Source organism: Microtus ochrogaster, chromosome 1 (genome assembly GCF_000317375.1).
Source record: "Microtus ochrogaster isolate Prairie Vole_2 chromosome 1, MicOch1.0, whole genome shotgun sequence".
Taxonomy (NCBI): Eukaryota; Metazoa; Chordata; class Mammalia; order Rodentia; family Cricetidae; genus Microtus; species Microtus ochrogaster.
Genome location: NC_022009.1, coordinates 37,604,126 through 37,628,877, shown reverse-complemented (window position 1 = coordinate 37,628,877; position 24,752 = coordinate 37,604,126). Strand labels below are relative to the sequence as shown.

The window sequence follows — 24,752 nt, the reverse complement described above, 5'->3', positions numbered from 1 at the left end:
CACTGCTCTTAGTTTGGGAGTTCAAGACTGACAAAGCATGATTGAGCAAGAGAACAGCAGCAGAAGGGAAATCCTGTATGGACCGAAGAACTCGAATCTGTTAGAGCAACGTTAGTCTCACAGATTAGATGACATAACTAAATGATACATCCAGCACCCTAAACTTAGGCTGTGCTGGCAGCATGGACTGCATTCCTTAGAATGAGAACGTATCTAGCTGTGCTCGTTGTCAGAGGTTTGCAGTGACCCCACTGCCTTCACCATCCAAGATTAGTCAGAGAGCTGGATATAGCTATATGCACCTGTAATCCCAGTGCTAGGGAGGTTGTGGTAGGAGAATTATCACATGCTCAAGTCGAGCCTGAGCTATAGATCGAGTTCCTGACCAAGCAGGGCTGCATAACAAGAAAGACCTGACTCAACAGCAACAACAAAACAAAGCCAGCTTCTTAACTATAATATTGAGGAACTATGTTATTATCAAAGGAAGGTGTTCTCTGCCACTGAAATAAGGGAAAAAATATCTTACCTATCCTTTGTTTCAATGTGTTCTTGATGTTTCTCCATTAAAATAAGACAACTTTTTAAAACCCTAAGAAGGCATGGATCTGTCTGAGTTGTCCTAATTTGGGGACTGTGGTTGAATGCTTTTCAACTTAAATATGTTCAAATAATTAATTTCAATAACACAGACTTTTAAACAGCAGTGAGATGAATCACTTTATACTTGACTATTTATTGATCATACAAGTGGTTAAATTTGTTTTTTTTTTGTTGTTGTTTAAAGGAACTTAAACAGAATCGAAGTCAAGAAATTGATGACCATCAGCAAGAAATTTCAGCATTGCAGAATGTGCATCAACAGAAACTGACAGAGATAGCTCATCGGCATCGAGAGGAGCTAAGTGACTATGAGGAACGAATTGAAGAATTGGAAAAGCTATTACAGCAAGGTTATGAGTTTACTGACTTCACAGACTAGACGGCATTGTTAAATAGCAAGCCTTAGGTGATTCACAGATCAGAATATCAGAATACTGTTGTAAACTCAGACCAAGTTCCATGGACTAAGAAGTGACTCATTCTGCTCTTTGCTAAGTCTGTGGTGATACTTCCTTGGTCTATAGATATGGAAAGGCCTTCTGCACTTATGTAAGGGGTTGCTTTACATTGTTTACTGATGACACTCCAACAAAAAAAAAATTATTTTGTTTCAAACTTAAATATATAGACTTTTTAGTAGTTGGTTCTAATGAAGTATTTGACTTTTTATTTATTTAAAATTATAAGCTAATAATTTGACTTTTTAAGTTGTCCCAAGTTCTAAAGTCTCTTGTCTTTATATTCTATATAGCAAGCAATTTAGTTTTTGGAACTTGACATTTTATTCCTCTTGTTTTGTTTGTTTAATGTTTTAGGTGGCTCAGGAGTTACAGTAACTGATCACTCTAAAATGTATGATATGCAAAACACCATTCATAGTCTACAGATGGAAAAAGTAGAATCTACAAAAAAAATCGAAGAACTTGAGGATAAAATAAAAGAGATACATGAAAGATCATCCTCTGCAGAGCATGAGCAAGAAGTGTGGAAGCGAGGACAGGAGCGACTGGAAGTGGAAAAGCGGCAGATGACCGGGCAGTGTGAGCGCCTGAAGCTGGGATGCGGCAGATCGCAGCCTCTTGCTCTTGTAACAGAGGAGGAGCGGACTCTCCCGCAGAGTTCCTCAGTTGCAGAGGTCTTGAGATTGCAGCAAGCTTTGACTGGTATATGTTTGGAACTTACATTGGTGTTTCTTGGCACACTAGGTCTTTTTTAAGACAAGCACTTTAAATTGCATATTCTATGTAAATGACTTTGTCATTTGAGTAGAATTGTGGGGTTTGAATTGAGTACCAAACAGGAATTGTCTGCTAATAAGGGTTAGCAATAATAATAATAATAATAAGCTAATAAGGCTTAGCAGGTTGTCTCTTAGCCTCCCTTCCTTATTCTCTTAGGTATTTATGTAGAACTCAGTGGTTTTGGAAGCCAGATAGATTTCTGAGAAATGTTTATGGGCATTGGAGTTGTTATTCATATAGGTATTGGTCTGTTTCTTTAATGTAGACAGAACAGACCATTGTCTGTAACTAATAAGAGCCCAGACTCTCTGGTTAGGGAATGTAGCATTCCATTGTTACCCTTTGAAGTGATCTATATAGAAAGCAAAGGTTTGAGTGATAATAGCCATGGATTATTTTCTGTTATTTTCCATTCTCCAGCTGATACTTAGAATTTTAAATACTAGTATAAAAAATTAGTATTGAGGAAATAGGTAAAACATCGGTATTCATAGATAGGAGGAAAATAGTGGGAGGGAACTTTTCAGCAGGAAATAAGCATTTTATTTTGCATTTGTCTCCTTTATATAGTATAGACTCTATCTGAACTCATTTATCCCTGCTCTGAAAATTTCCAGCCTTGTGTACTTGTATACACCCATATTTCTCTCCTCCCTGCCACTCTATCATGATCTCCTGTCCAGAACGGTCATATAACATGGATTTTCAACCTGAAATTAAATTCAGAGTAAGATCATCTTTCCTCTCCCTTCCTCATATTCCTTCCCCAACCTTTGGGAAACAGAATTCTAGAACTCAGACTTGACCAAGCCTTGTAGTTTTTATTTCCTTTATTTTTTTTATTAAAAATTTTTTTTTCTGTATAAGTGATATTTCAGGATTGTGTCCGAAAAATCAGGGTTTCTTGGGTGCATAAGCCCTGGGAGCTGCCACTTAGGCTAAGGGAAGGCAGTTCAGTGGGGATCTGCACCCCCAAGTAGCTGTACTTGTTTATAAAATAAGAGTATCATATTGAGGGAGCCACTTAAGCTTGTAGTTAACAGTTTGCCATTACTGTAGTCCTTCCCACTTTTCCCATTTCTATAGCCATGGACTGACTTCAATCAGTCATAATTGCTGTTACATAGCTTTTAATAGAGTAAGTAGAAAAATGGTTAAAGAACAAAGAGAGTTGGGTCTGGAGAGGGCTCAGTTGTTCAGAGTGCTTGCTGCACAGTCATGAAGACTAGCCTTGACACCATCCATGTGTCAAGCTGAGCATCTGTATGTACCTGTCACTTCAGCTCTGAGGGAGCTGAAATAGGAGGATTGCTGTACTAGGCTGGCCTAGAGAACATGAGTCCCAGGTGAAAGAAGAGACCCTGCTTCAGAGGACTACTAGATAGATGGAGAGAGGCAGAAGAGGAAACAACACCCTCTTTTGGCTTGTGAGCCACCACACAGATGAACTCACACATGTAAATCAAGCTTTGAAAAAGACGGTTGGGTAAGAGTATTATCTTCCTTTTAGGTCTGAAGTAGTCCTGTGTGCTATGTGAGTTGCTATCTGCAGGCTTTCCTTTTGAACAGCATCTGGTCCAAAGTGCGTGTTAGAAAGTGTTGGGTTTTTATTCTCTGCTTTCCATTATTCTTCAGTCCATCTTTTTTCCCTTCAGTTCTGAAGCGAGAATAAATATTCAGAAGTGCAAAGCCAGTTAGGCCCCTATTTCTAGTAGGTCCTGGAAGATGAAATCCAAACTTACTTAGTTGGATGTCATATCTCTTCATCTGGTCCCTATCTGCTTCCTCAGTTTATTCTCATTGCCCAGCTTTGTAAGTTTTAGTCATAGTGGACTCTGTGCTTTCTTCAGTAATCTCTAGTAGTCTCTAGTTCTCTCTCCATTATATTTACTATATTGTCCGGACAGCGTGTTCCTGTGGTTTTTTTTTTTTTTCTTTTTTGGGCCACTGTTAGCACATTGACTCAGTGAGTTCTCACCTCCCCACTCCCCTGAGGAGAAGAACTGCGCTGCCACTTCCTGGGCCCCTTTTTCTCACTGGTTTGGACTAGATATTGGCTACTTTTGCCTTCACAGTGCTGTACTTGCTATGTCACACTGTATTGTAATCATTGTTTGTTTCTATCACAATTCTATTCTGAATTGTAAGCTCATAAAGAGCAAGAGTTGCATTTTTCTGTCTTTTGTCTAACACTGGCTTTGTCAGAAATGCTCGGTTGTCCTGAAATGAGCATAAAATGAAGTGCTTTAGTTGATCTCATGATATTCTGTCTCTGGGTTCCTTTTCCAGAACCTTTTTCTCTATGGATCTGTATGTAGTACATTCATTTCTAAGTCACTTTAGATATGTGAGAGATAATTATACTGTTGCAGTGTAAATTTTTATTTATTGCTTTTCAAGTTTTTCTTTTAAACAACAGTCTTAGACCTGATAAGTTTTTAGCTATTCAAACTAATGGATTATATTTTGAAACACATCATTACTATTTTTAGCAGAACAGTGACTTACAGTGATAATTCTTATACTTTTCCAAATCATTGGATTTTAACATGGTTTTAAGCTTTTACTTCTTATAGTTATGAAATGAAAAATGGCAGAAATGTTTTTTTTTTATTTCAAACTCTCAACCTACTTGCTAGTGATAAATATACTTTGTTTTAATGGACTGCACCTCTGAGTTTAATGTGAGAGGCAATTATTAAAATATTTTAAGTAATGTCAGGTTCATTTATTGTTTTTACAGATGCTGAAAATGAAATAATGAGACTAAGTAGTTTAAACCAGGTAACTTCTTGTTATGGGAGAAAGTTTTGGGCATTATTTTTACTAAGAGAGTTTTGATTAATTGTTTTTGCTTATCTTTGTTTTCTCATAAATTCATGTAAATTTCTCCTAGGAACTTTTAGTAATCTGTGCTTAATGATCACTAACAAAGTTTTTTGCATTATAAATTGATTTGTTGGGTGTGTAATTGGTGACTTGACAGTATAGACAGGAACTGATCCTATATCAAAGTAAGGAATGCATTTTGATTTTTCCTAAAAAAAAAAAAATCAATGTTTTTTTTTGAGCTAGTTTCTCTGTAGCTTTGGAGCCTGTTTTGGAACTTGCTCTGTAGACTAGGCTGTGTTCGAACTCACAGAGATCTGCCTGCCTCTGCCTCCTGAGTGCTGGGATTAAAGGTGTGTGCCACCACCACCTGGCCAAAGTTTTTTTTTATTTTAATGTCTGTGTTCTTGTACATGTGGTTGTGTGTGTGTGTACCCATATGTATGGAGGTAAGAGAATAATTTTATGGAGTTGGTTCTTTCCTTCCAACTTTACGTGGGTTCCTGGTTCCAAATTAAGATGGCCAGGTTTGCATAGCATGTGCCTTTACTTGCTGAGCTGTTTTGCCGGCCCCTGTGTATTAATTACAAGTTACTTTTTGAAGACACTTTTATATCCTTTAAATATAATAAATACTCTATAAGAATGTCTAAAATGAGTGAATGATACTAAACTGTCCAACATTGGATTATTTTAACTTTTATATGTTACTAAAAATATTCTGAGTATAATTATACAAATATGTAGCTAGACTGCTTTCTTGTAAACCGAAAATTCTGTGTTATCTGAAAATACTACTTTAACGTTTTTATAGGATAACAGTCTTGCTGAAGACAATCAGAAACTTCAAACATGTGTCCAAATTTTAGAAAGAGAGAAGTCATTATTGAGTCAAGAAAAGGTAGGTGCTGTTAAAATGGGGTAGAATTAAAATGGTGTGTGTCATAGGTTATGGTTAAGGATTAGTTCATATCAGTGGAATGCTTAACGATAGAGACCTCGCAGTAAGTCTAAGCTCATTGGTAGCTTGCCCAGCCAGCTTGGAGTAGCTGGGCAAGGTTCAGAGTGTGAGAGGCTGGCCAGAGTATAGTATGTACATACAAACCAGTAGGCATTTAGGTCTGAGCAGAAGCGGTGTGATTCTGATGGGGCCCTGACAGCAGCACCTACAGGTAGGGGAGATGTCTGGCTGTTGTTCCCCACAGTCCCTGTGGTGGTAGGTATAAATTTCTTACTGTTGAACAGTGAAGACAGATAGCTTTGCTATTAGAACCTTATTTTTTTTGTGCGTTAGTAGCAAAGATGGCATAGAGTGCTATGATACACTGTTTAATATAGGAAGGAGCATTATGTTTGTCTCGTAAATACACACTGAAAAACTTCATGCCTCTGTTACGTGGCCTCCTACCCAGAGACAGTCTGTGTTTCATATTCCTAGAATACCACTATTCCTGGGTATGTCAATACATGTCTGGCTCTGCATATATGTCCTTAAGAAATAGCAGTGTCAACGTGCTACTCTAAGTCCCCTAAGATTTTAGTTTCAGCTTCTTTCTACATCAGTATATAGGCAGTGTTGTCAGAGAGGCATGATGGGTTTGAGTTCTAGGTTGTAGTGTACAGCCCTGGACATGAGATGGTTGCTGCTGTTTTCCAGAGTACCGGTAGTGACTCACATCACTGTTCTTATTCCCGTGTGTGTGCTGCTTCTGGGTCTGCTCCTATGGATACCTCCTCTTCATCTAATTGGTCTAACTACGCTTTTTAGTTGTAGTCCTCTCTTCCCAGACCCTGTAGGACCTCCCGGCTTTTCTTATATTTTCAGTTTTCTGGCCACCGTTAGAAGTCTCTGTAACTCTTCACTGAATTGTATTTGTTTCCCACTTAATGCCAGATGTGCTCCTCAGATCAGCCCGAGAAAGGTTATCTGCAGTTCTCCTAAATGGTCAGATAACTTTAGAAAGACTTAAGGAAATAATGCCTTAATGCCTTCTTTCTTTTCTTTTTCTTCTTTCTTCCTTTTTTACAATTTATTTATTTTTATTTTATGTGTACGAGTGTTTTTCTTGCATGAAGTATATGGACCATATGTATGCCTGGTGTCTGTTGAGGCCAAAAGAGATTATCAGATTCCTTGAAACTGCAGTTACAGGCTGTTGTGAGCCACACGTTGGGAACCAAACTTGAGTCTTTTATGAGAGCAAGGGTTCTTAACTACTAAGCTGTCTGTTCACCTTTCACCTACCTTTTTTTTTTTTTGTTATTGTTGTTTTGTGAGATAGGGTCTCACTCTGTATCCTAGACTGACCTGGCCTGTTACTCATTATATAGCCTCGGGCTGGCCTCAAAATTATAGCAGTCCTCTTGTTTCAGCCCCACAAGTGCTGGGATGACAGTCATGAACCCCTACATATGGCTCCATCTTTCAAGGACAGTTCAGAATAAGTGTTTGAATTGAAAGGAAATGAGAAAGAGAGATGGTGGCGATACTCTCATACAGTTTTATAGGCCTCTTTTATATGGAACTAATAGGTTTTTTAAAGGAAATTGATATAATTTATTTCAAAGTTGATCTCAGAAAAGTTCAGTTTTAAAAAGCTTGGGGAAGAAGACTTTATGTACCTTATAATAAACATAATCATGAGAAAATGATGTTGAATCATAGAGGACTATTTAACTTCCTAGGTTTTTTAAGAAAATATTATTACATATTAGATTATTAAAAACACGTGTAGGTCTGTGTTTAGTAATGTTGGGTTTTTGAGAAGGGAGCCTGGTGGTCTTGCTCAGAAGGTAAAGGAAACAGGTTCATTCTTCAATTAAGAGAAGGTTTTGTATACTAATCGAATCATATAATAAGTAAGTTCCTTTAATGAAAAAAATGGACTTTTTATTTTCTAATTAGAGCTTATAGTCTGAATGAGTACCAATTTTCTTCATTTTTATTTACTTGTCTGGAAGAGAAGAGATTGGGGCTTTTATTAAGTGTGTGTTTGGTAGGTATAAGGATAAGGTTGGTATTTATGGGACTAGAATAGAAAAGGCTTCTGCCCTAGGAATGGTCCTCTGCAAAAAAGGTAGGCTAGAAGGTGAACGTAGACTTGAAGAAATGCTCTGCTTGGAGCTTTATGTAAAACTCTGTGACTGAAGGCTGTGACTTGTTCCCATGCAAAGGATTTAAAATAGATACCCTGTTATTATAGGCCATTCATGCCTGTAAGGTTCACCTTTTGATGTCTCTTCTTGAGTGATGGCTTGTCCTGCTTTCCCTGTCCTCTTGTCATTTAAGGAAGAACTTCAGATATCACTTTCCAAACTGAACAATGAATATGAGGCCATTAAAAGTACAGCTACAAGGGACATAGATTTGTTTTCTCAAGTTCGTGACTTGAAACTTAACTTGGAGGTGAAGGAACAAGAACTGAATCAGAGTATTCATGAAAATGAAATACTCACGGCTGAGCTGGAAGAACTGGACAAGCAGAACCAAGAGGCTACTAAGGTAAAACTGCATTAAATATGATGAGGCATGAGGAGCACACTCCAGCCAGTCGTCTGGGTACTGAACTAACATAGACAGGGATATACTTGGTGGTTTCATATTTTAGTTTGCTTTTGATATAATCAGAGATGTGACTTTGTCTCTAAAATACTAGTTAGTAAAGTATGTTTTAAATTTGTGGAACATATCTCGGAACATACTCATCTCACTGAGTTAGGATATGTGAACAAGCAAGCATGAGTTCGCTTGGTAAACTATGTACAGAGATAGTTAGCAACTTGAGGGCTACTGTTTGTTGATGTTTGGTGTTTAAAAGTTAGAAAAAGAACGTGTGATTAACCTTTTCTGATTTTAGATTTTTACTCCTAAAATTATAAACTTTTTTTTAAGGTTTTTCAAGACAAGGTTTCTCTGTGTGACAGTCCTGGCTGTCCTGGAACTCGCTTGGTAGACCAGGCTGGCCTCGAACTTAGTGAGATCTGCCTGCCTCTGCCTCCCAAGTGCTGGATTAGAAAGAAGCATGCACCACCACCACCCAGCCTAAAATGAAAAACTTTTGTAAATTATTTTGTGAAACATAGTGGGTTAGAAAGTTATTTTTAAAGAAGGATTAGAAAAACTCATTTTATTATTATATGATGTATGAAATTTTACAAAATTTTCTTTAGATACTGACATGAAAAAATGTCACAAAGTTACTGTGCAAATTAATTTTTCTTTCAGCGTGTGATTTTGATAAAAGATCAGCTATCAAAACAGCAAAGTGAAGGAAATAGTGTCATCAAGAAGCTAAAAGAAGATCTAGATGATGAAAAACAGAGAATCCATCAACTCGAGGATGATAAAATGAACATTACCAAAGAGTTAGACATGCAGAAAGAAAAGCTAACTGACAGTGAACGGGCCCTAAGTGATTTACAGTTAACCAAACAGAAGCTTGAAGATAAAGTAGAAGATTTAGTAGATCAACTAAGTAAATCAGAGAAAAATAATTTCAGCATCCAGAAGGAGAACCGTGAACTGAGGGAACACATCAGGCAGAATGAGGAGGAGCTGTCCACAGTCAGGAGTGAGTTGACGCGGTCTCAAACCCAAGGCTCTAACAGTAATTTGAAGGATGATTTACTTAAGGAAAGGGAAAGTGAAGTTAGAAACTTAAAACAGAATCTTTTAGAAATAGAAGAGCTGAATGAACATTTGAAGCAAGTTGCTTTTGATCTCAGAACAGAAAATGAAAAGTTGGTTGTAGCATGTGAGGATGTAAGAAATCAGTTGGAAGAATCTATTGCTGGCAACAACCAGATTTCTCTGGAAAAAACTGCCTTGCTGGAAACTCTCAAATGCGAAAAGGCGCAGCTAGAAGCAGACTTGTGTGGAGCTGAAAAGAGGCTGTTGGAGGAAGCGAACAAATACAAGCAAACTATTGAGGAACTGTCCAGCGCACGCAGCCTGACTACCTCTGCCTTACAGATGGAACATGAGCACTTAATTCAGCTCAGCCAGCAAAAAGACTCTGAAATAGCAGGGCTCAAAAAGAGTATTGAGCAAATGGATACTGATCATCAACAAATGAAGGAAACTTTATTGTCTAGTTTAGAAGAGCAGAAACAATTGACACGACTTATAAACGAAAAAGAAGATTGTATTGTGAAACTTAAAGAAAAAAGTTCAGAACTGCAGGAGGAATTGGACAAATGTTCGCAGGCCTTAAGAAACAATGAGGCTCTAAGGCAGACGGTAGAGGAAAAGGATAGAAGTCTTGGATCCATGAAAGAAGAGAACAACCACTTGCAAGAAGAACTGGAGCGACTCAGGGAACAGCAGAGTCGGACTGTGCCCGTGCTTGAGCGTAGACCCCTTGACAGCACCACAGAGCTAGAGTCTGAGCTGTCTAAGCTCCACATCATCAAGGATAATTTGGAAGAAGAAATTAAACAGCACCAGAAGATGATTGAAGATCAAAACCAGAATAAAATGCAACTGCTCCAGTCTCTACAGGAGCAGAAGAAAGAAATGGATGAGTTAAGATACCAGCATGAACAAATGAGTATCACACACACCCAGCTCTTTTTAGAAAAAGATGAGGAAATTAAGAAGTTGCAAAAAACAGTTAAACAAATAAAAGCCCAGTTGCATGAAGAAAGACGGGACATTCCAACAGAGAATTCTGATATTTTTCAAGAAACAGAAGTTCAGAGCCTTAATATAGAAAATGAAAGTGAAAAGCATGATTTATCCAAAGCTGAAATGGAAAGGTTAGTGAAGGGGATAAAAGATCGGGAGCTGGAGATTAAGCTTCTGAATGAAAAAAATCTGTCTTTAACTAAACAGATAGATCAGCTGTCCAAAGATGAAGTTGGCAAGCTCACTCAAATTATCCAGCAGAAAGACTTGGAGATACAAGCACTTCATGCCAGGATTTCCTCAGTTTCCTATTCTCAGGATGTTGCATACCTCCAGCAGCAGCTGCATGCCTACGCTATGGAAAGAGAGAAAGTAATGGTTGTCTTAAATGAGAAGACAAGGGAAAATAGCCAGCTGAAAACAGACTATCACAAAATGATAGATATTATTAGTGCCAAAGAAGCAGCCCTTATTAAGCTGCAAGATGAGAATAAAAAAATGTCTGCTAGATTTGAAAGTAGTGGTCAAGATATGTTTAAAGAAACTATTCAGAATTTATCACGGATTATTCGAGAAAAAGACATTGAAATAGATGCACTGAGTCAGAAGTGCCAGACCCTGCTGACAGTGTTGCAAACTTCTGGCACAGGTAACGAGGTTGGAGGAGTCAATAGTAATCAGTTTGAGGAGCTCTTACAGGAACGTGACAAACTAAAACAGCAAGTGAAGAAAATGGAAGAGTGGAAACAGCAGGTGATGACCACCGTCCAAAATATGCAGCATGAGTCAGCCCAGCTTCAGGAAGAGCTCCATCAACTTCAGGCCCAAGTTTTGGTTGATAGTGATAACAATTCTAAATTACAAGTAGACTACACGGGCCTGATTCAAAGTTACGAGCAGAATGAAACCAAACTGAAGAATTTTGGGCAGGAATTGGCACAAGTTCAGCAAAGCATAGGGCAACTTTGTAACACCAAGGACCTTCTTTTAGGAAAACTTGATATTATGTCACCCCAGCTCTCCTCTGGCTCATCACTTAGCACTCAGTCAGCAGAGCCTCTGAAGACAAGCCAGTCTGCTGGGCCGTGTGAGTCCTCTCAGTTGCTTCAACAAGAACTGGATGACCTGAGACGGTCACTACAGGAAAAAGATGCCACGATCAGAACACTCCAGGAAAACAACCAGAGACTGTTAGAGTCTGTGGCTGCCTCCTCAGAGGTAGGGAGAAGAGAACACAAGCAAACCGATTTGGAAATGAAGCAGCTGAAGGAGAAACAAGAGGTTTTACAAAACTTACTTAAGGAAAAAGACCTCTTAATCAAAGCCAAAAGTGACCAATTGCATTCTTCAAATGAAAATTTTACTAACAAAGTGAATGAAAATGAGCTTCTGAGACAAGCTGTGACAAATCTGAAGGAGAGGATATTGATTTTAGAAATGGACATTTCTAAACTAAAGGGAGAAAATGAAAACATAATGGAGACTTCCAGGGGGAAGGAAACAGAATACCAGGCGCTGCAGGAGACCAACATGAAGTTGTCTGTGATGTTGCGAGAAAAAGAGTTTGAATGCCATTCGATGAGAGAGAAGGCGCTTGCTTTTGAACAGCTCTTGAAAGAAAAAGAACAGGTATGTTCTCAGTGGAGTATGCAGACAAATGTTGATGACAAGGAGCCTTTTTAATGTGTTAGTTACTTTATTGCTACTGTTTGTTTCTGAGGAAGTCTGACCTTGCTCACTTAGGAATATTTATTTAAAGGTATTTTGGGTTCATGTGCAGTTTCTTCACCTCCAAATTACAAGATATTTTCAAAGGTTTTTAGTAGTAGATTAATCCTTCATAACCTCCTGAGTTGGTGATAGCTTGTTTTTCTCCTTATGCCTCTTGCATCCATCCACCTTTAGACACTCTGAGAGCCTAGTGCTCAAGAAAGAGGCTTCCAGGTCAGTGCCAGTTCAGTTCCTCCAGTCCTATGTCCAAAGTGTGTGGTGTCTTCAGCAGTGGGTTTATTTTCAAGTTCTGGAAGGCAACCAAGTGCAATGTCAGTGCTGTTTGGGGTCTCCAGGACCCTCTTGACCAGCAATTCAAAGGAAGCTGTCTAACACCTAGCACTGGGGTTTTTGTAGGGTAGGCTGTGGCTCTTGTAGGGGATATTGTAGTATAACTCCAAATAGTATGACTTCCTTTAAACTATGTGTATGGATGTACACATACATCCCTATATTTTTTTAAGTAAACAAAATAATATTTCTCTATAGTGTTTTCAAATGCATTTAGTGTTGTTTCTTTACTTCCTTCCTCCTTCTCTCTGCTTCTGTGTTATACTCCCAAGGTAAAAGTCTCCTCTCATTTTTCTCATTTTCCCCTTCATATCTCCTATGTCCTACTATCTTAAAATGTTTCTTCCCTTTTTCTGTATTTTGTTTTTTAAATACGAGTGATTGAAACTTTGGCCTCTTCAAATGTGCTAGGCAAGTCCTCTACCAATAAGATAGATTCCTAGAGCCCTTGAAAACGTGTGTGTGTGTGTGTGTGTGTGTGTGTGTGTGTAAGGGGAAAGTTCTTGAGATAGAGTCTTATGTAATTCTGACTTGTCTAGAGCTTACTATGCAGACCAGGATGGCCTTAAACTCACAGAGATCCAGTGACCTCTGATGAAATTAAAGGCATGTACCACCACACCTGGCTCTCTTTAAAACATTTTTTGTTTGCTTGTTTAATATTCTTTTTTAAATTTTTAAATATTTTTATTCATTTAACATACCAACCACAGTTCCCCCTCTTTCTCCTCCCCTCATCCCCACCCACTCTTCAGAAAGGGTAAGGCCTCCAATGGAGAGTCAACAAAGCCTAGCACATCAAGTTGAAGCAGCACCAAGCCTCTTTAAAACATTTCTAATAAATGTTTCCTTTAGTACAGTTTTGGGTTTATAGATGAGCTGTAGAGATTGTGAAGAGAGTTTTCATCTACCTCACACACAGCTTCTCTTATTGGTCCTGTCTTATGTATTTCAGGAGTTATTAAGATGCTGAACCAACATTGCAGCAGTGCAAGTTCATGCTTATTGAGCCCTTGAGTTCTCGCCGTGTGTCATTCTGGTGCAGGGCTGTGTAGGATACCACATTAGGTGTCATGTCTCCTTAAACTCCTTCAGATCGTCTTTCTCAAGACATTTTTGGATTTTGTTGATGTTATTATTAACTATATTTTAAAATTATTCAATGAAGAAAATGTCATTTTGAAAAATCTATTATTCTTTAAAGCTAAAATTGTTTCTTTCCAAAAGGGCAAGGCTGGGGAGTTAAATCAACTTTTAAATGCAGTTAAATCAATGCAGGAGAAGACAGTTACATTCCAGCAGGAGAGAGACCAAGTTATGTTGGCCCTGAAACAGAAGCAAATGGAAAACAGTACCCTACAGAGTGAGGTATTGCACTATAATGAACAGTGACACACACTGTTATTTAAGGCAAATGATCATCTTGTGATTTTTCTCTTCCTCTGATATGCTGTATTGGGGTACACTATAATTTAGTTTTTGAAAGATTAACTGTGATACATACCTTGTGTATTAGAAAATTATCTCACTTTATGAGATTTACTAAAAACTTACTCTGCCATAAGAGCCCTTTACTTCTGTATTCTATTTCTGTTATAACCGTGCAGATGAACCTTCCATTTGAATCTTTTAAAATGTAATTTGGGGAGAAGTTTTCCTGGTAAATGTGAGACATTAGTGTATTAATATATTGTTTTATATATAATACATAATGTAATTGATATTTATAATAATAATTATACTGGTTATAACTAAGTAAAACATGTTATTTTTATAGTTAATTAAATATATATTATAATTAAGAAGAATTATTTAAAATAAATGTTATAATTAGCTGTTATAATTACATAATGGTACTTATGTATAATTAATATTAATATATTAATACATTTCCATAATATGGAATAATTTGATGATATAAGTGTTTTATGGGAATGAACGTTGCATGAAAGAAAAGTAAAGAAAGGTCCTCTACCTAGGTTCAACACTTACGTGACAAAGAGTCCCGGTTAAACCAGGAGCTCCAGAGATTGCGTGACCACCTCTTAGAGTCTGAAGATTCTTATACCCGGGAAGCTTTGGCTGCAGAAGACAGAGAGACCAAACTAAGGAAGAAAGTGGCGATGTTGGAAGAAAAGCTAGTTTCATCTTCGAATGCAATGGAAAATGCGAGGTAAATTTTTGTTTTTCTTTTTGCACAACTTTTTTTTTTTAAAGATTTATTTATTTATTGTGTACACAATGTTCAGCCTCATTTTATGCCTGAAGGCCAGAAGAGGGCACCAGATCTCACTACAGATGGTTGTGAGCCACCATGTGGTTGCTGGGAATTGAACTCAGGACCTCCAGAAGATCAGCCAGTGCTCTTAACCTCTAAGCCATCTCTCCAGCCCTTTTTGCACGACTTTTAACTGGTAACTTGTTGAGTGTCGTGCTCAGTAAACATTTTGCTTATATTGGTTCAAATTCATTTTCACAAAAGTCATTGTCTCCATTTTATAGTTGCAGAATCTTAGGGTAAAGTGGTGTAGATACTTGATCAAGATAGGCACATATGAGGAGCTAGCTCTCAGACTTCCTGCTGTCTAACTACACCCCTCCCCACACTTAATGTCACTTGTCATTTTAGGGGACTGGTCCTGAGAGGTTGGCAGGTCTTATGGGGTTCTGTCCAGTCCCGCAGGAGCTAATTTAATTCATCTGGCATTACTTTTCAGCAGGGGATTAAAAGCTGACTGCATGTGGATGTTAGGGATGAAAGTGTAGAAGAAGTGGCAGGTCAGAAACCTGGCCCAGCTGAGGAACCACCCTGTGGCTTATTAGAAATTTTGAGTGACTGACTTTAAATACTCTACATTTTCATTTTCTCAGTAGAAAGATTTTATTCTTAGTACTTGGTTTTGGTTTGAGACAGGGTCTCATTAACTCACACTGGCCTCAAATTTGAAATCCTCCTGCTTCTGTTGCCCAAGTGCTAGGATTACTGGTGTACGTAACTGCACCCTACAAGAATATTACATTTTAGAAAGTCACACAAGCTAGAAAGACAGAAAGTAGAGCTCCATTCACCCAGAATCATACTTTGTACCATTTTATATCTTTGTATTGTATTTTGTCTTTTAAGAGCAAAAATGAGATCATATAATTGCTACTGTTTTGTGACCTCTTTTTTAGCATTTAGTAGTATGTCATTATACAGTAAAATGTATATTTCTACAGCAATATTTTATGACTGCATAGTATACCATTAATTTATTTACTGGACACTTAGAGCATTTTAAAAATATTTATGTGTACTATGTGCATGCAGGTACCTATGTAGGAGCCCCAAAAGGGCATTGATTCCCACTGGAGCTAGACTGTGAGCTACCTGATGGGGCTGCTAGGAATCAAACTTGGCTTCTGGAAGAGCTGAAAGCATTCTTAATCACTGAGCCATCTCTCTAGCCCTAGAGTGTTTTAACTTTTGAATATACCTAAGAATATTGCCATGAAAATTGACAATATGCTTTCTGTGTTGATGTTAGAATATTTCCTTAGTGTAAATATTGAAAAAGTGGAACTTGTAGGTCAAGGGGCATGTTAAAACTTTTGAGATCATGCTGTTAATGAACTTACAGGAAAATTGTGACTATTTGTTGGTTATTTTACACTTTTGGCTTTTTTGAGGTGGGGTGGCACCACCCAGCTCCCAAATAAATCTTATAAATGCCTGGCCTTAGCTTGGCTTGTTTCTTGCCAGCTTTTCTTAAATTATTCCATCTACTTTTTGCCTCTGGACTTTTTTGTTTTCTTCTGTCTTACTCTGTGGCTGGCCCCTTCTTTTCTCACACTTTCTTTTTCTCCCAGATTTCTCCTATTTATTCTCTCTGCCTGCCAGCCACACATAACCTTTCTCCTGCCTCACTATTGGCTTTTCAACTCTTTATTAGACCAATCAGGTGTTTCAGGCAGGCAAAGTAACACAGCTTCACAAAGTTAAACAAATGCAACATAAAAGAATGCAACACATCTTTGCATCATTAAAACAAATACTCCACAGCATAAACAAATGTAACACATCTTAAAATAATATTCTACAACAACTATATTTCTAAATTCTATATTACATTTTCCACTCTTTTTACTGTGTACAGTGCTGGAGGTGATATGAGGAGACAGTAGATAGTTCTGTCTTCAAAGAGGTTGTAAGTAGAGACAGCACTAAAAGTGATTCCTTTCCCCTACGTACATAGTATGTTGTTGTGCTTTCTGATTTAGATGAGAAAGCTTGTTTAATGTGAAATGAAAACAATGAGTGGTTGTTTGTATATTTGTATAATTACATTGCCAGAAATGCCCAAACACCCTCAGGTCTCTGTCCTTCCCTATAACCTCTGAGATAAGCAGCCTCAAGTAGAGTTTTGGCCTTCTTTGACCAATCTGAATTACTCATTTCCCCAGTACTGTTTTTCTATTTCTTTTTCCCCCTACTTTTTCTTTTCATGTTGACTGAAGGATGGACCTGACTTTCTTAAGTGTTTTTTTTTTTTTGTGATTCTCACCTATTTTTCAAATTATGTTTTCTTCACAAAGGATTATTATTTAGTGCCCCATCCCTCATTTCTAAACCCAAACCCTGTAGTAATGCCTTTTTTCTGAACTGTATAGAGAGATTTGAGTCTTTGATGACCCTTATATTTACTTTTAGTAATTGTTGCATGTCTTAATAACAAATTGTTGCATGTCTTAACCTCTCTCATATCAAAGAAAATGTAAGTTTGCCTGTATCTAAAAATGTTTCATCTTTTATCCTTCCCACAACATATCTTAAACATAAATAGTAAATATTTGTCATATATGTAAATCCAATCTATAGGTCATATTTAGATCGTTTAACAAAGTAATGCCTTCTGTCTGTTAGCTGAGTATTTTTAAAGCTCGTTTATCCTTAGAGTCATACTTTGATTTGCTAACCAGTCATCGGAATGAATAAATCCCAGGAGGATTTGGGGACATTTTAGGTCTTAGTTTACCTCTGTTTCCACAAGAGGGTGCTGTTGGGTAAAATATCTTCCAATTTGAGTTGCTTTTAATTGGCTTTATTAGTTACTCTTGAGTAGGGTTTAACTGGATATTAAATACAATGAAGACCATTGTGATATTCTGAAAATAACCTTCATTCATCAAAGATACACTCAAAGATAATATATAAACCAGGCCAAGTGTGGTAGTGCATGCCCTTAATCCCTGTAATGCCCTTAAGCACTTTCTAGGCAGTTGGGTCTTTAAGAGCTTGAGGCCAGCCTGGTATACTTAGTGAGTTACAGGCCAGTCAAGGGCTACATGGTGAGACCGTGTCTCAAAAAATAATATAATATAAATAAGTAAACAAACAAGCAAACACAAATAAACAAAATAAGATGTAAGCCTGAATAGGTGCTATGATGTTAGTATTGCCAGTATGACAGGAGATTTAGAATCCAGCAGACAAATCCTTGGCCATGCTTGTGAATTATCCAGAGAGGCTGATTGAGCTGAGAAGACCCATCTCAACTGTGGGCAGTACCTTCCTATGATCTGAGGTCCTGGACGGGATAGAAAGGAGAATGCAAGCTAAACACAATCATGCACTGTTGACTGCCTTTTGACTGTGGATGCAGCATGGCCAGCAGCTTATACAAACTCTTGCCACTGTGACTTCTCTGCCATGATGGACTATACCTGCAGACTGAGCCGTATAAGCTCTCTTAAATTGCTTCATGTATTTGATCACAGTAAGGAGAAAAGCAACAAAGACAGTTGCTACATAAATAAATCTCTTAGGGAATCTTTAGATTCATATTTAGAGAAATGAAGGGCTTCCATATGTGTGTGTAATATAGACAGAAGAAAGATAATAGAAAAAGATAAGCAATCAGAACAACTTGTCAGTGGGATGACCATCAGAAAGTTCTGGGTTCACACTGATTCCTTGTGTGAGGAGCAGAAAGGTGTGATTAGACTCCGTGCCTGAGAAACTTTTGTTTGTTTTGCTACATGCTCACTAAATACCTTGCAATCTAACTGGAATTTAATGCATTAAGATGTAAGGAGAGTATTTTTTGTTAAATTACTTAAGTGGATGAAGCAGTTTGCTTGTATTCTTTTATTTGAAGTCATCAAGCCAGTGTGCAAGTAGAATCGTTGCAAGAACAATTGAGCACGGTCTCCAAGCAGAGGGATGAGACTGCCCTGCAGCTTTCTGTCTCTCAGGAACAAGTAAAGCAGTATGCTCTGTCACTAGCCAATCTGCAGATGGTTCTCGAGCACTTCCAACAAGGTATTTACCTACTTGGCTGATGTCTTAGTGAAGAAAAATTTTGGTTATGGTAACTTTGCCTTATTTGAATATGAAGTTAGGTATAGGAAATCCTTAAATGTCACCACCACCAAGTAAATTCACACTTATATGACTAAAGCTATTTTGATTTTTAAAAAAAAGTTTGATATATTATTACTAATTAAGGTGAAAGTTGAGGAGTATAACTGTTTTTTGTTGTGTTTTGGATTTTTGTTTGTTTTTGCTTTTTGAGACAGGGTGTCTCCGTGTAACCCTGGCTATCCTGGAATGCACTTTGTAGATCAGGCTGGCTTCAAACTCATAGAGATCTGCCTGCCTCTGCCTCCTGAGTGCTGGGATTAAAGGTGTACGCCACTGCCATCCAACTTATTTAAAAATATTTTATGTATTTATTTTATGTGTGTTGGTGTTTTGCCTGCACATTTGTCTATATGAGGATGTTGGATCCCTGGAACTGGAGTTTACAGACATTTGTAAGCTGCCATATGGGTGCTAGGAATTGATCCTGTGTCCTCTGGAAGAGCAGCCAGTGCACTTAAATGCTGAGCCAAAAGTTGAGGAGTTAGAAAGGTAAATAAAATGAAGAAGGAGAATCAAGTGATAAAGGAGATTATTCAGGGCTGCTGAGTTGACTCAGTGAACAGGTGTTTGCTGCTAAGTATGAGGACCTGAGTTTGATTCCCCAGGACCCACATGGTGGAAGGAGAGAACCCATTCTTGCAAGTTCTCCTGACCTACACACACACACTGTTGTCCAAGTGCACTCAGATATGCACACGAAATAAATAAATAAGGGGCTGGATGTGGTGACAGCACCATGAATACCCAAACTAGGGTGACAAAGGCAGGCCGGTGTCTGTGAGTTTGAGACAAGCCTGATCTACACAATGAGTTCGAGGACAGCCAGTGTACGTAGAGAAGACCCTGACTCAAAAATTTCAAAAACCAGCTGGGCAGTGATGGCGCACGCCTTTAATCCCAACACTCAGGAGGCAGAAGCAGGCTGATCTCTGTGAGTTCAAGGCTATCCTGGTCTACAAGAGCTAGTTCCAGGACAGGCTCCAAAGCTACACAGAAACCCTGTTTTGAAATAACCCCCACCCCCGCAAAAAGAAAAAAATTCAAAAACTGAGAGAGAGAGAATGTAAAGGAAGCGCATACAAGAGGAGAATGACACTCTTAGAATGATTAGGTTTGAGATGCTAGAGTTTGAAGCCTTTTGTTTATTTATTTATTATGTATACAGTGTTCTATATGCCTGCAGGCCAGAAGAGGACACCAGATCTCATTTTGGATGGTTATGAGCCATCATGTGGTTGCTGGGAATTGAACTCAGGACCTTTGGAAGAGCAGCCAGTGCTCTTAACCTCTGAGCCATCTCTCCAGCCCTTGAAGCCCCTTTTAAGTATTAATAATTGTAATAACTGACCTTTGAAATACTAGCTTGTTCTTAGCTGTTCATTTGTGCTTTGAGGTGGCTACATTTTCTATTCCGAATGGAAAAGTACTGTTTTAGAGACACTCAAACAGACAGAACATTTTTATTCTAAGAAAAAAGTTTGCTTTGTCACATTCTCCCTACCATCGTTAGGTTTACCCACTTTAAATCACTGACCCATCAGTTTGTTGACTCAGTACATCTGGTAATTATTAATTGGGTTAACTGTTAGTTTGATAGGGGGGATAGAGGATATTTTTGTGCCTAAGAAAATCTTTAAATTTGTAATTGTGTGACCCCTTAGGGCTGTCCATCTAGTTGAAATTCAATATTTGATTTCCAGGTGGGTAGTTCACACCTTTAATCCAAGCATTCCAGAGGCAAAGGTAGGCTGATCTCTGATCAGCCAGGGCTACGGAGTGACACTGAAAAATAAAAAGACTATTTTTAATGTAATTGCTAGACTGACTATGAGAACAAAGGCGTGGACAAAGAGGCTGTAGAGAGTTGCTAAAGGGGAGGCAGAATGGGGTCATCACATGGGGAGAAGAGCCTACGAGGCTCATGGCTCCTGGTGTCAGTGCCACTTGATATGTCTTTGTGAGACATTTGTACTTCCTTTTTGAGATGTTTAAATGTTTTGTTTTTAATTATTAAAAGCCCAAGTGATGTAAAATTCCAGCTTTATACACTGTTAGAAAATATTACTGTAACTTTCCTTTGTTCTTAGAGGAAAAAGCTATGTATTCTGCTGAATTAGAAAAGCAAAACCATATCTTAACTGAATGGAAGAAGAAAGCAGAGACTCTGGAAGGAAAAGTATTATCCCTGCAGGTAGGCAAAATGCTTTCTTTTAAGAGCTGTGTCTTAGAAATATTCTCATAAACCATTCACTTACTATTTAATGTTTGAGTGATTGTATTCAGCCTTCTACTGGGTTTAACAATGAACTGTCAGGCTCAGCATCTCACAGGTGACATAAGAGAATGTGAGATAAAAGGAACTTTAAATGCTTTAGCATACCTCAGTATCTTGGGGACTCTGCAAAATGAAAACTAATTCATCTACAAGATTAAGTTGAATTTTTCTGTTTTGAATAAAGTATTTTGTATATTGTATTTGTTATGTATTAATATTATCTATTGTTTGATCTTTTAGAACAAGAAGGGTTCCCTCCCTTATTACTGATTCTAGCAATTTGAGCGAGTTTGTCTTGTTTTTGTTTTTTACATCAGGGTTTCATTTTGTAGCCCAGACTGTACTTGAGCTCTCAGTAATTGGTTCTTGCCTCAGCCTTCCAGATGCCGATTACAGGAGTGAATCACCATGCTCAGTCTTTTCTTTTAAAGCCGTTGAATTTTTTTCCTTATTATTTTCTATTTTAAATATAAAAGTCATAAGGAAGGTATGGGTGAAATCAACCCTGCTGCAGAGATATGACACCAAAGTGACTTCTGTTGCCTGAGATTTTTATACTGCCCAATCCTGCAGTAATTCAGCCCCAAGGTAACACACAGAGGTCTACATTAATTATAAACTGGTTGGCCTATTAGCTCAAGATTCTTATTAACTCTTATATCCTTCATCAACTCTTAATTCTTGTCTGTGTTAGCCACGTGGCTTGGTACCTTTTATCAGCGAGGCAGTCTCATCTTACTTCCTCTGTGATGACTACAGACTGTGTCTTTTCTCTTCCCAGCACTCTCCTGTTCTTGTTGCCCCACCTCCACTTCCTTCCTGGCTACTGGCCAATCAGAATTTTATTAAACCAGTACAACTGACAAATCTTTACAGGGTATAAGACCATTGTCCCACAGCACACCCCCCTTTTTTCTCAAAACAAGACCTCTGAATCTAATCTCCTTTGTTTAGCTTTTTACCTGCCCATTATCCATAACAACTTGTAACTAACACTTGTAAACAAAGACAAACATCCATAATCCAGTTTTTGGGAATGTGGGTATAGTTTTCTAGGCTACTTCCTGCTGACTGGGGATGCTGATCTTATGGGACCTAAAGAAAGTTTAGAATTATAATCATGTCCTAACTAGAGTATTTTGTGATGCTTGATCATCTCAGCCAGCAGTCTTGAAACTGTTCTGGATGCAGAACCTAGACATCTGGGCCATCCACTCCTATTGGATATTTCTCAGGGGGTCTTCTTTGATCAAACCTACTTTTTCTTAACTCAGAATGAATCCACAGCTTCTCATTTCCTGTGTTAAATAATTTTGTTAGCTGATGGTTCTGGAGGTTGGGAACTCCAATATTGAGGGACTTGTATCTGACAAGGGCCTTCTTGTTGCATCGTCCCATTGTAGAACTAAAGAGATAGAGCAGGAGGGGCCTGAACTTGTCCTTCTTATAAGGACTCATTCCTGCAGCAGTGGCATTCATTCTTCCTGAAGGACAGTGCTCTAGTGACCCAAACACCTTCCATAGGCCCTGCTTTCCTATGTTCCATTTACCTTATTAAAGTTATCAATGTATCTACGAAGGCATATTTTATTTTATTTTGTTTTTTGAGACAGTGTTCTCTATGTAGTACTTGATTTCCTAGAGCTCGATTTGTAGACCAGGCTGGCCTCAAACTCTCAGAGATCATACTTTTAATTGCGACCAGTGGTATTAGAATAGCTTGTCTATTAGATTCTTAAAGTAGAAGTCTGGATCTTTTTTTTTTTCTTTTACAAAACCAGTTTTTTTTCTTAATTTAAAATATAATTTATCAATTTTAGAAAAGCAAAATATGCCAGAAGAAACTTAAGAAGAAATTAATAAAGATAAAAGGTGAATAAGCAAAATAAAATTCAAACAAATGTCAAAACAACAAAATATAAGTGCTAATGTCCAAAGAGGCTTGTGGTTTTTTGTTTGTTTGTTTGTTTGTTTCTGACTTTGTAGAGGTCTGGGACTGGGGTGTGGGGTGCAATGGTAGATTACTTGCATAGCACCTGTGATACCCTGGGTTCCACTTCCACCACAGCAAACCCACTGTGTACATATAAACACTATGAAGTTGTGCTTTAGGTTTTTTCTTTAATGTTTAGATTTTTAAAAAAAATATTTAATTTTTTAATACCAAATTTAGATTTATAGATTTGGAATAATATATTTCTACTTAATTTTTTTTTGTTTCAGACCCCGTCAGAGTTCAAACCCTAGAAAGCAGAATCAATAAGGAGTGTATGTGTCCATACATTAATACAGAATCAATAAGGAGTGTATGTGTCCATACATTAATGAGTATAATATGTAGACACACGTGAACTTGATTACAGGAAATTGCTCATGATTGGTTGAGTTTGGAGGGCTGGCAGTCAAGATGGGACGACCACATCAAAGGCCTGGCTGGAACTCACAGGCATAGGACAGAGCTTTTGAGTTCAGGCAGTTAGGGCCGTCACAGATGGAGGGAGTTCTATGAGCTTAGGAAGAAGCTGCTGTCCATCAAAGGGATTTTGTCATTTTGGGGGAAGCCTAGACTCTGCCTTTAAGAATTTATGATTGGTCCAGCCACGGATCTCCAGATTACTCAGGAGCTTTCCTTAAGGGCTTGACACACGCTTGCAAAATGCCCTTCATAGTAACTGATGAATAACTAGGTACTGTAACCTATCCAAGGTAACACACCAGACAAGTCTCAGGCCAAAACTGTGGCCTGGAATTTACATGAGTAAATTCTTCAGGATAACAAGGAAAATTAGAACAAAGAAAAGCTGTGAGGAAGGACTGTATCAAAATAGAGCCAGTATAATATGGTCTAGATCAATGGGACAAAGGAGGAATCCAGGTGGAGCTCAGACTATATTTGAGAATTTAAAATGAAGCGGATTTGAGCTGTTTTGTTTTTTATTTTATTTTTGTTGTTGTTGAAAAAGTCAGTGGATTCTTTACTGCTTCTGGGTTGTGGGGCTCAGGAGCTCTTGGTGGTGCTGGTTGGCTTCCCCTTCACCACCCCAGGCTTCTGGCTTCACAGAATGGCACTGGCCCTGCAGATGGCCCCATGCCCACATCAGGGCAGTACTGTTTCTGCAGATCCTGTGCCTGATGCTGCCGAGTGTGCCTGTGCATTCTTGTTGGTGGTTGTCCTTATGTAAGAAGTAGCTGGTTTTCGCTGACCATATCTGTGTTTCATGACTACACGACCTCTGTCTTGTGGTGAACTAGCTTTAGTGGAAAAAGTTGCAGGATTTGAGATTATTGGTTTTGGTCTGTACATCTGCTCATTCCTCTTGATCAGGAATCGGGAGCACTTTTGCAGGACTATTCATTACAGAAGCATGGACAAGGGAGCAGCTCCTCCCCAAATGGTGACCAGAGATGGAAAGATCCCGATTTGAAATATTTTTAACTCAAGGAGAAAGAAAATTTCTAAAATGATATTGGATGGGCAGGGCTGTAAGTGCAGCACTTAGAAGGCAGGGCAGGCACATCTCTGTGAGTTCAAGGCCTGTTTGGTCTATGTAGAGTGTTCTAGGCCAAGTAGGGTGTAGTAATATGAGCGGTAGGGCTGCGTCCCCAGCACCCTGGCCGCCTGGCTAGCTTATGCCCGAAATAACAACACACAAACTGTATTCATTTAAACACTGCTTGGCCCATTTCTATCTAGCCTATTCTAGGCTAACTCTC

General features: G+C 38.3%; 1 protein-coding gene across 2 annotated transcripts in view; it reads left to right on the top strand.

Annotated features, from left to right (window-relative positions):
- Positions 1-24,752, top strand: part of Trip11 (thyroid hormone receptor interactor 11) — a 76,744-nt gene that overhangs the window by 22,527 nt on the left and 29,465 nt on the right. For both annotated transcript variants that reach the window (XM_013346023.2, XM_026780743.1), the window contains 10 exons: positions 788-953; positions 1,419-1,766; positions 4,588-4,628; positions 5,488-5,574; positions 7,963-8,175; positions 8,899-11,928; positions 13,588-13,728; positions 14,340-14,533; positions 18,498-18,661; positions 20,851-20,954. In XM_013346023.2, the coding sequence (XP_013201477.1) occupies positions 788-953; positions 1,419-1,766; positions 4,588-4,628; positions 5,488-5,574; positions 7,963-8,175; positions 8,899-11,928; positions 13,588-13,728; positions 14,340-14,533; positions 18,498-18,661; positions 20,851-20,954 (4,488 nt within the window). The remainder of the gene's footprint in view (positions 1-787; positions 954-1,418; positions 1,767-4,587; positions 4,629-5,487; positions 5,575-7,962; positions 8,176-8,898; positions 11,929-13,587; positions 13,729-14,339; positions 14,534-18,497; positions 18,662-20,850; positions 20,955-24,752) is intronic.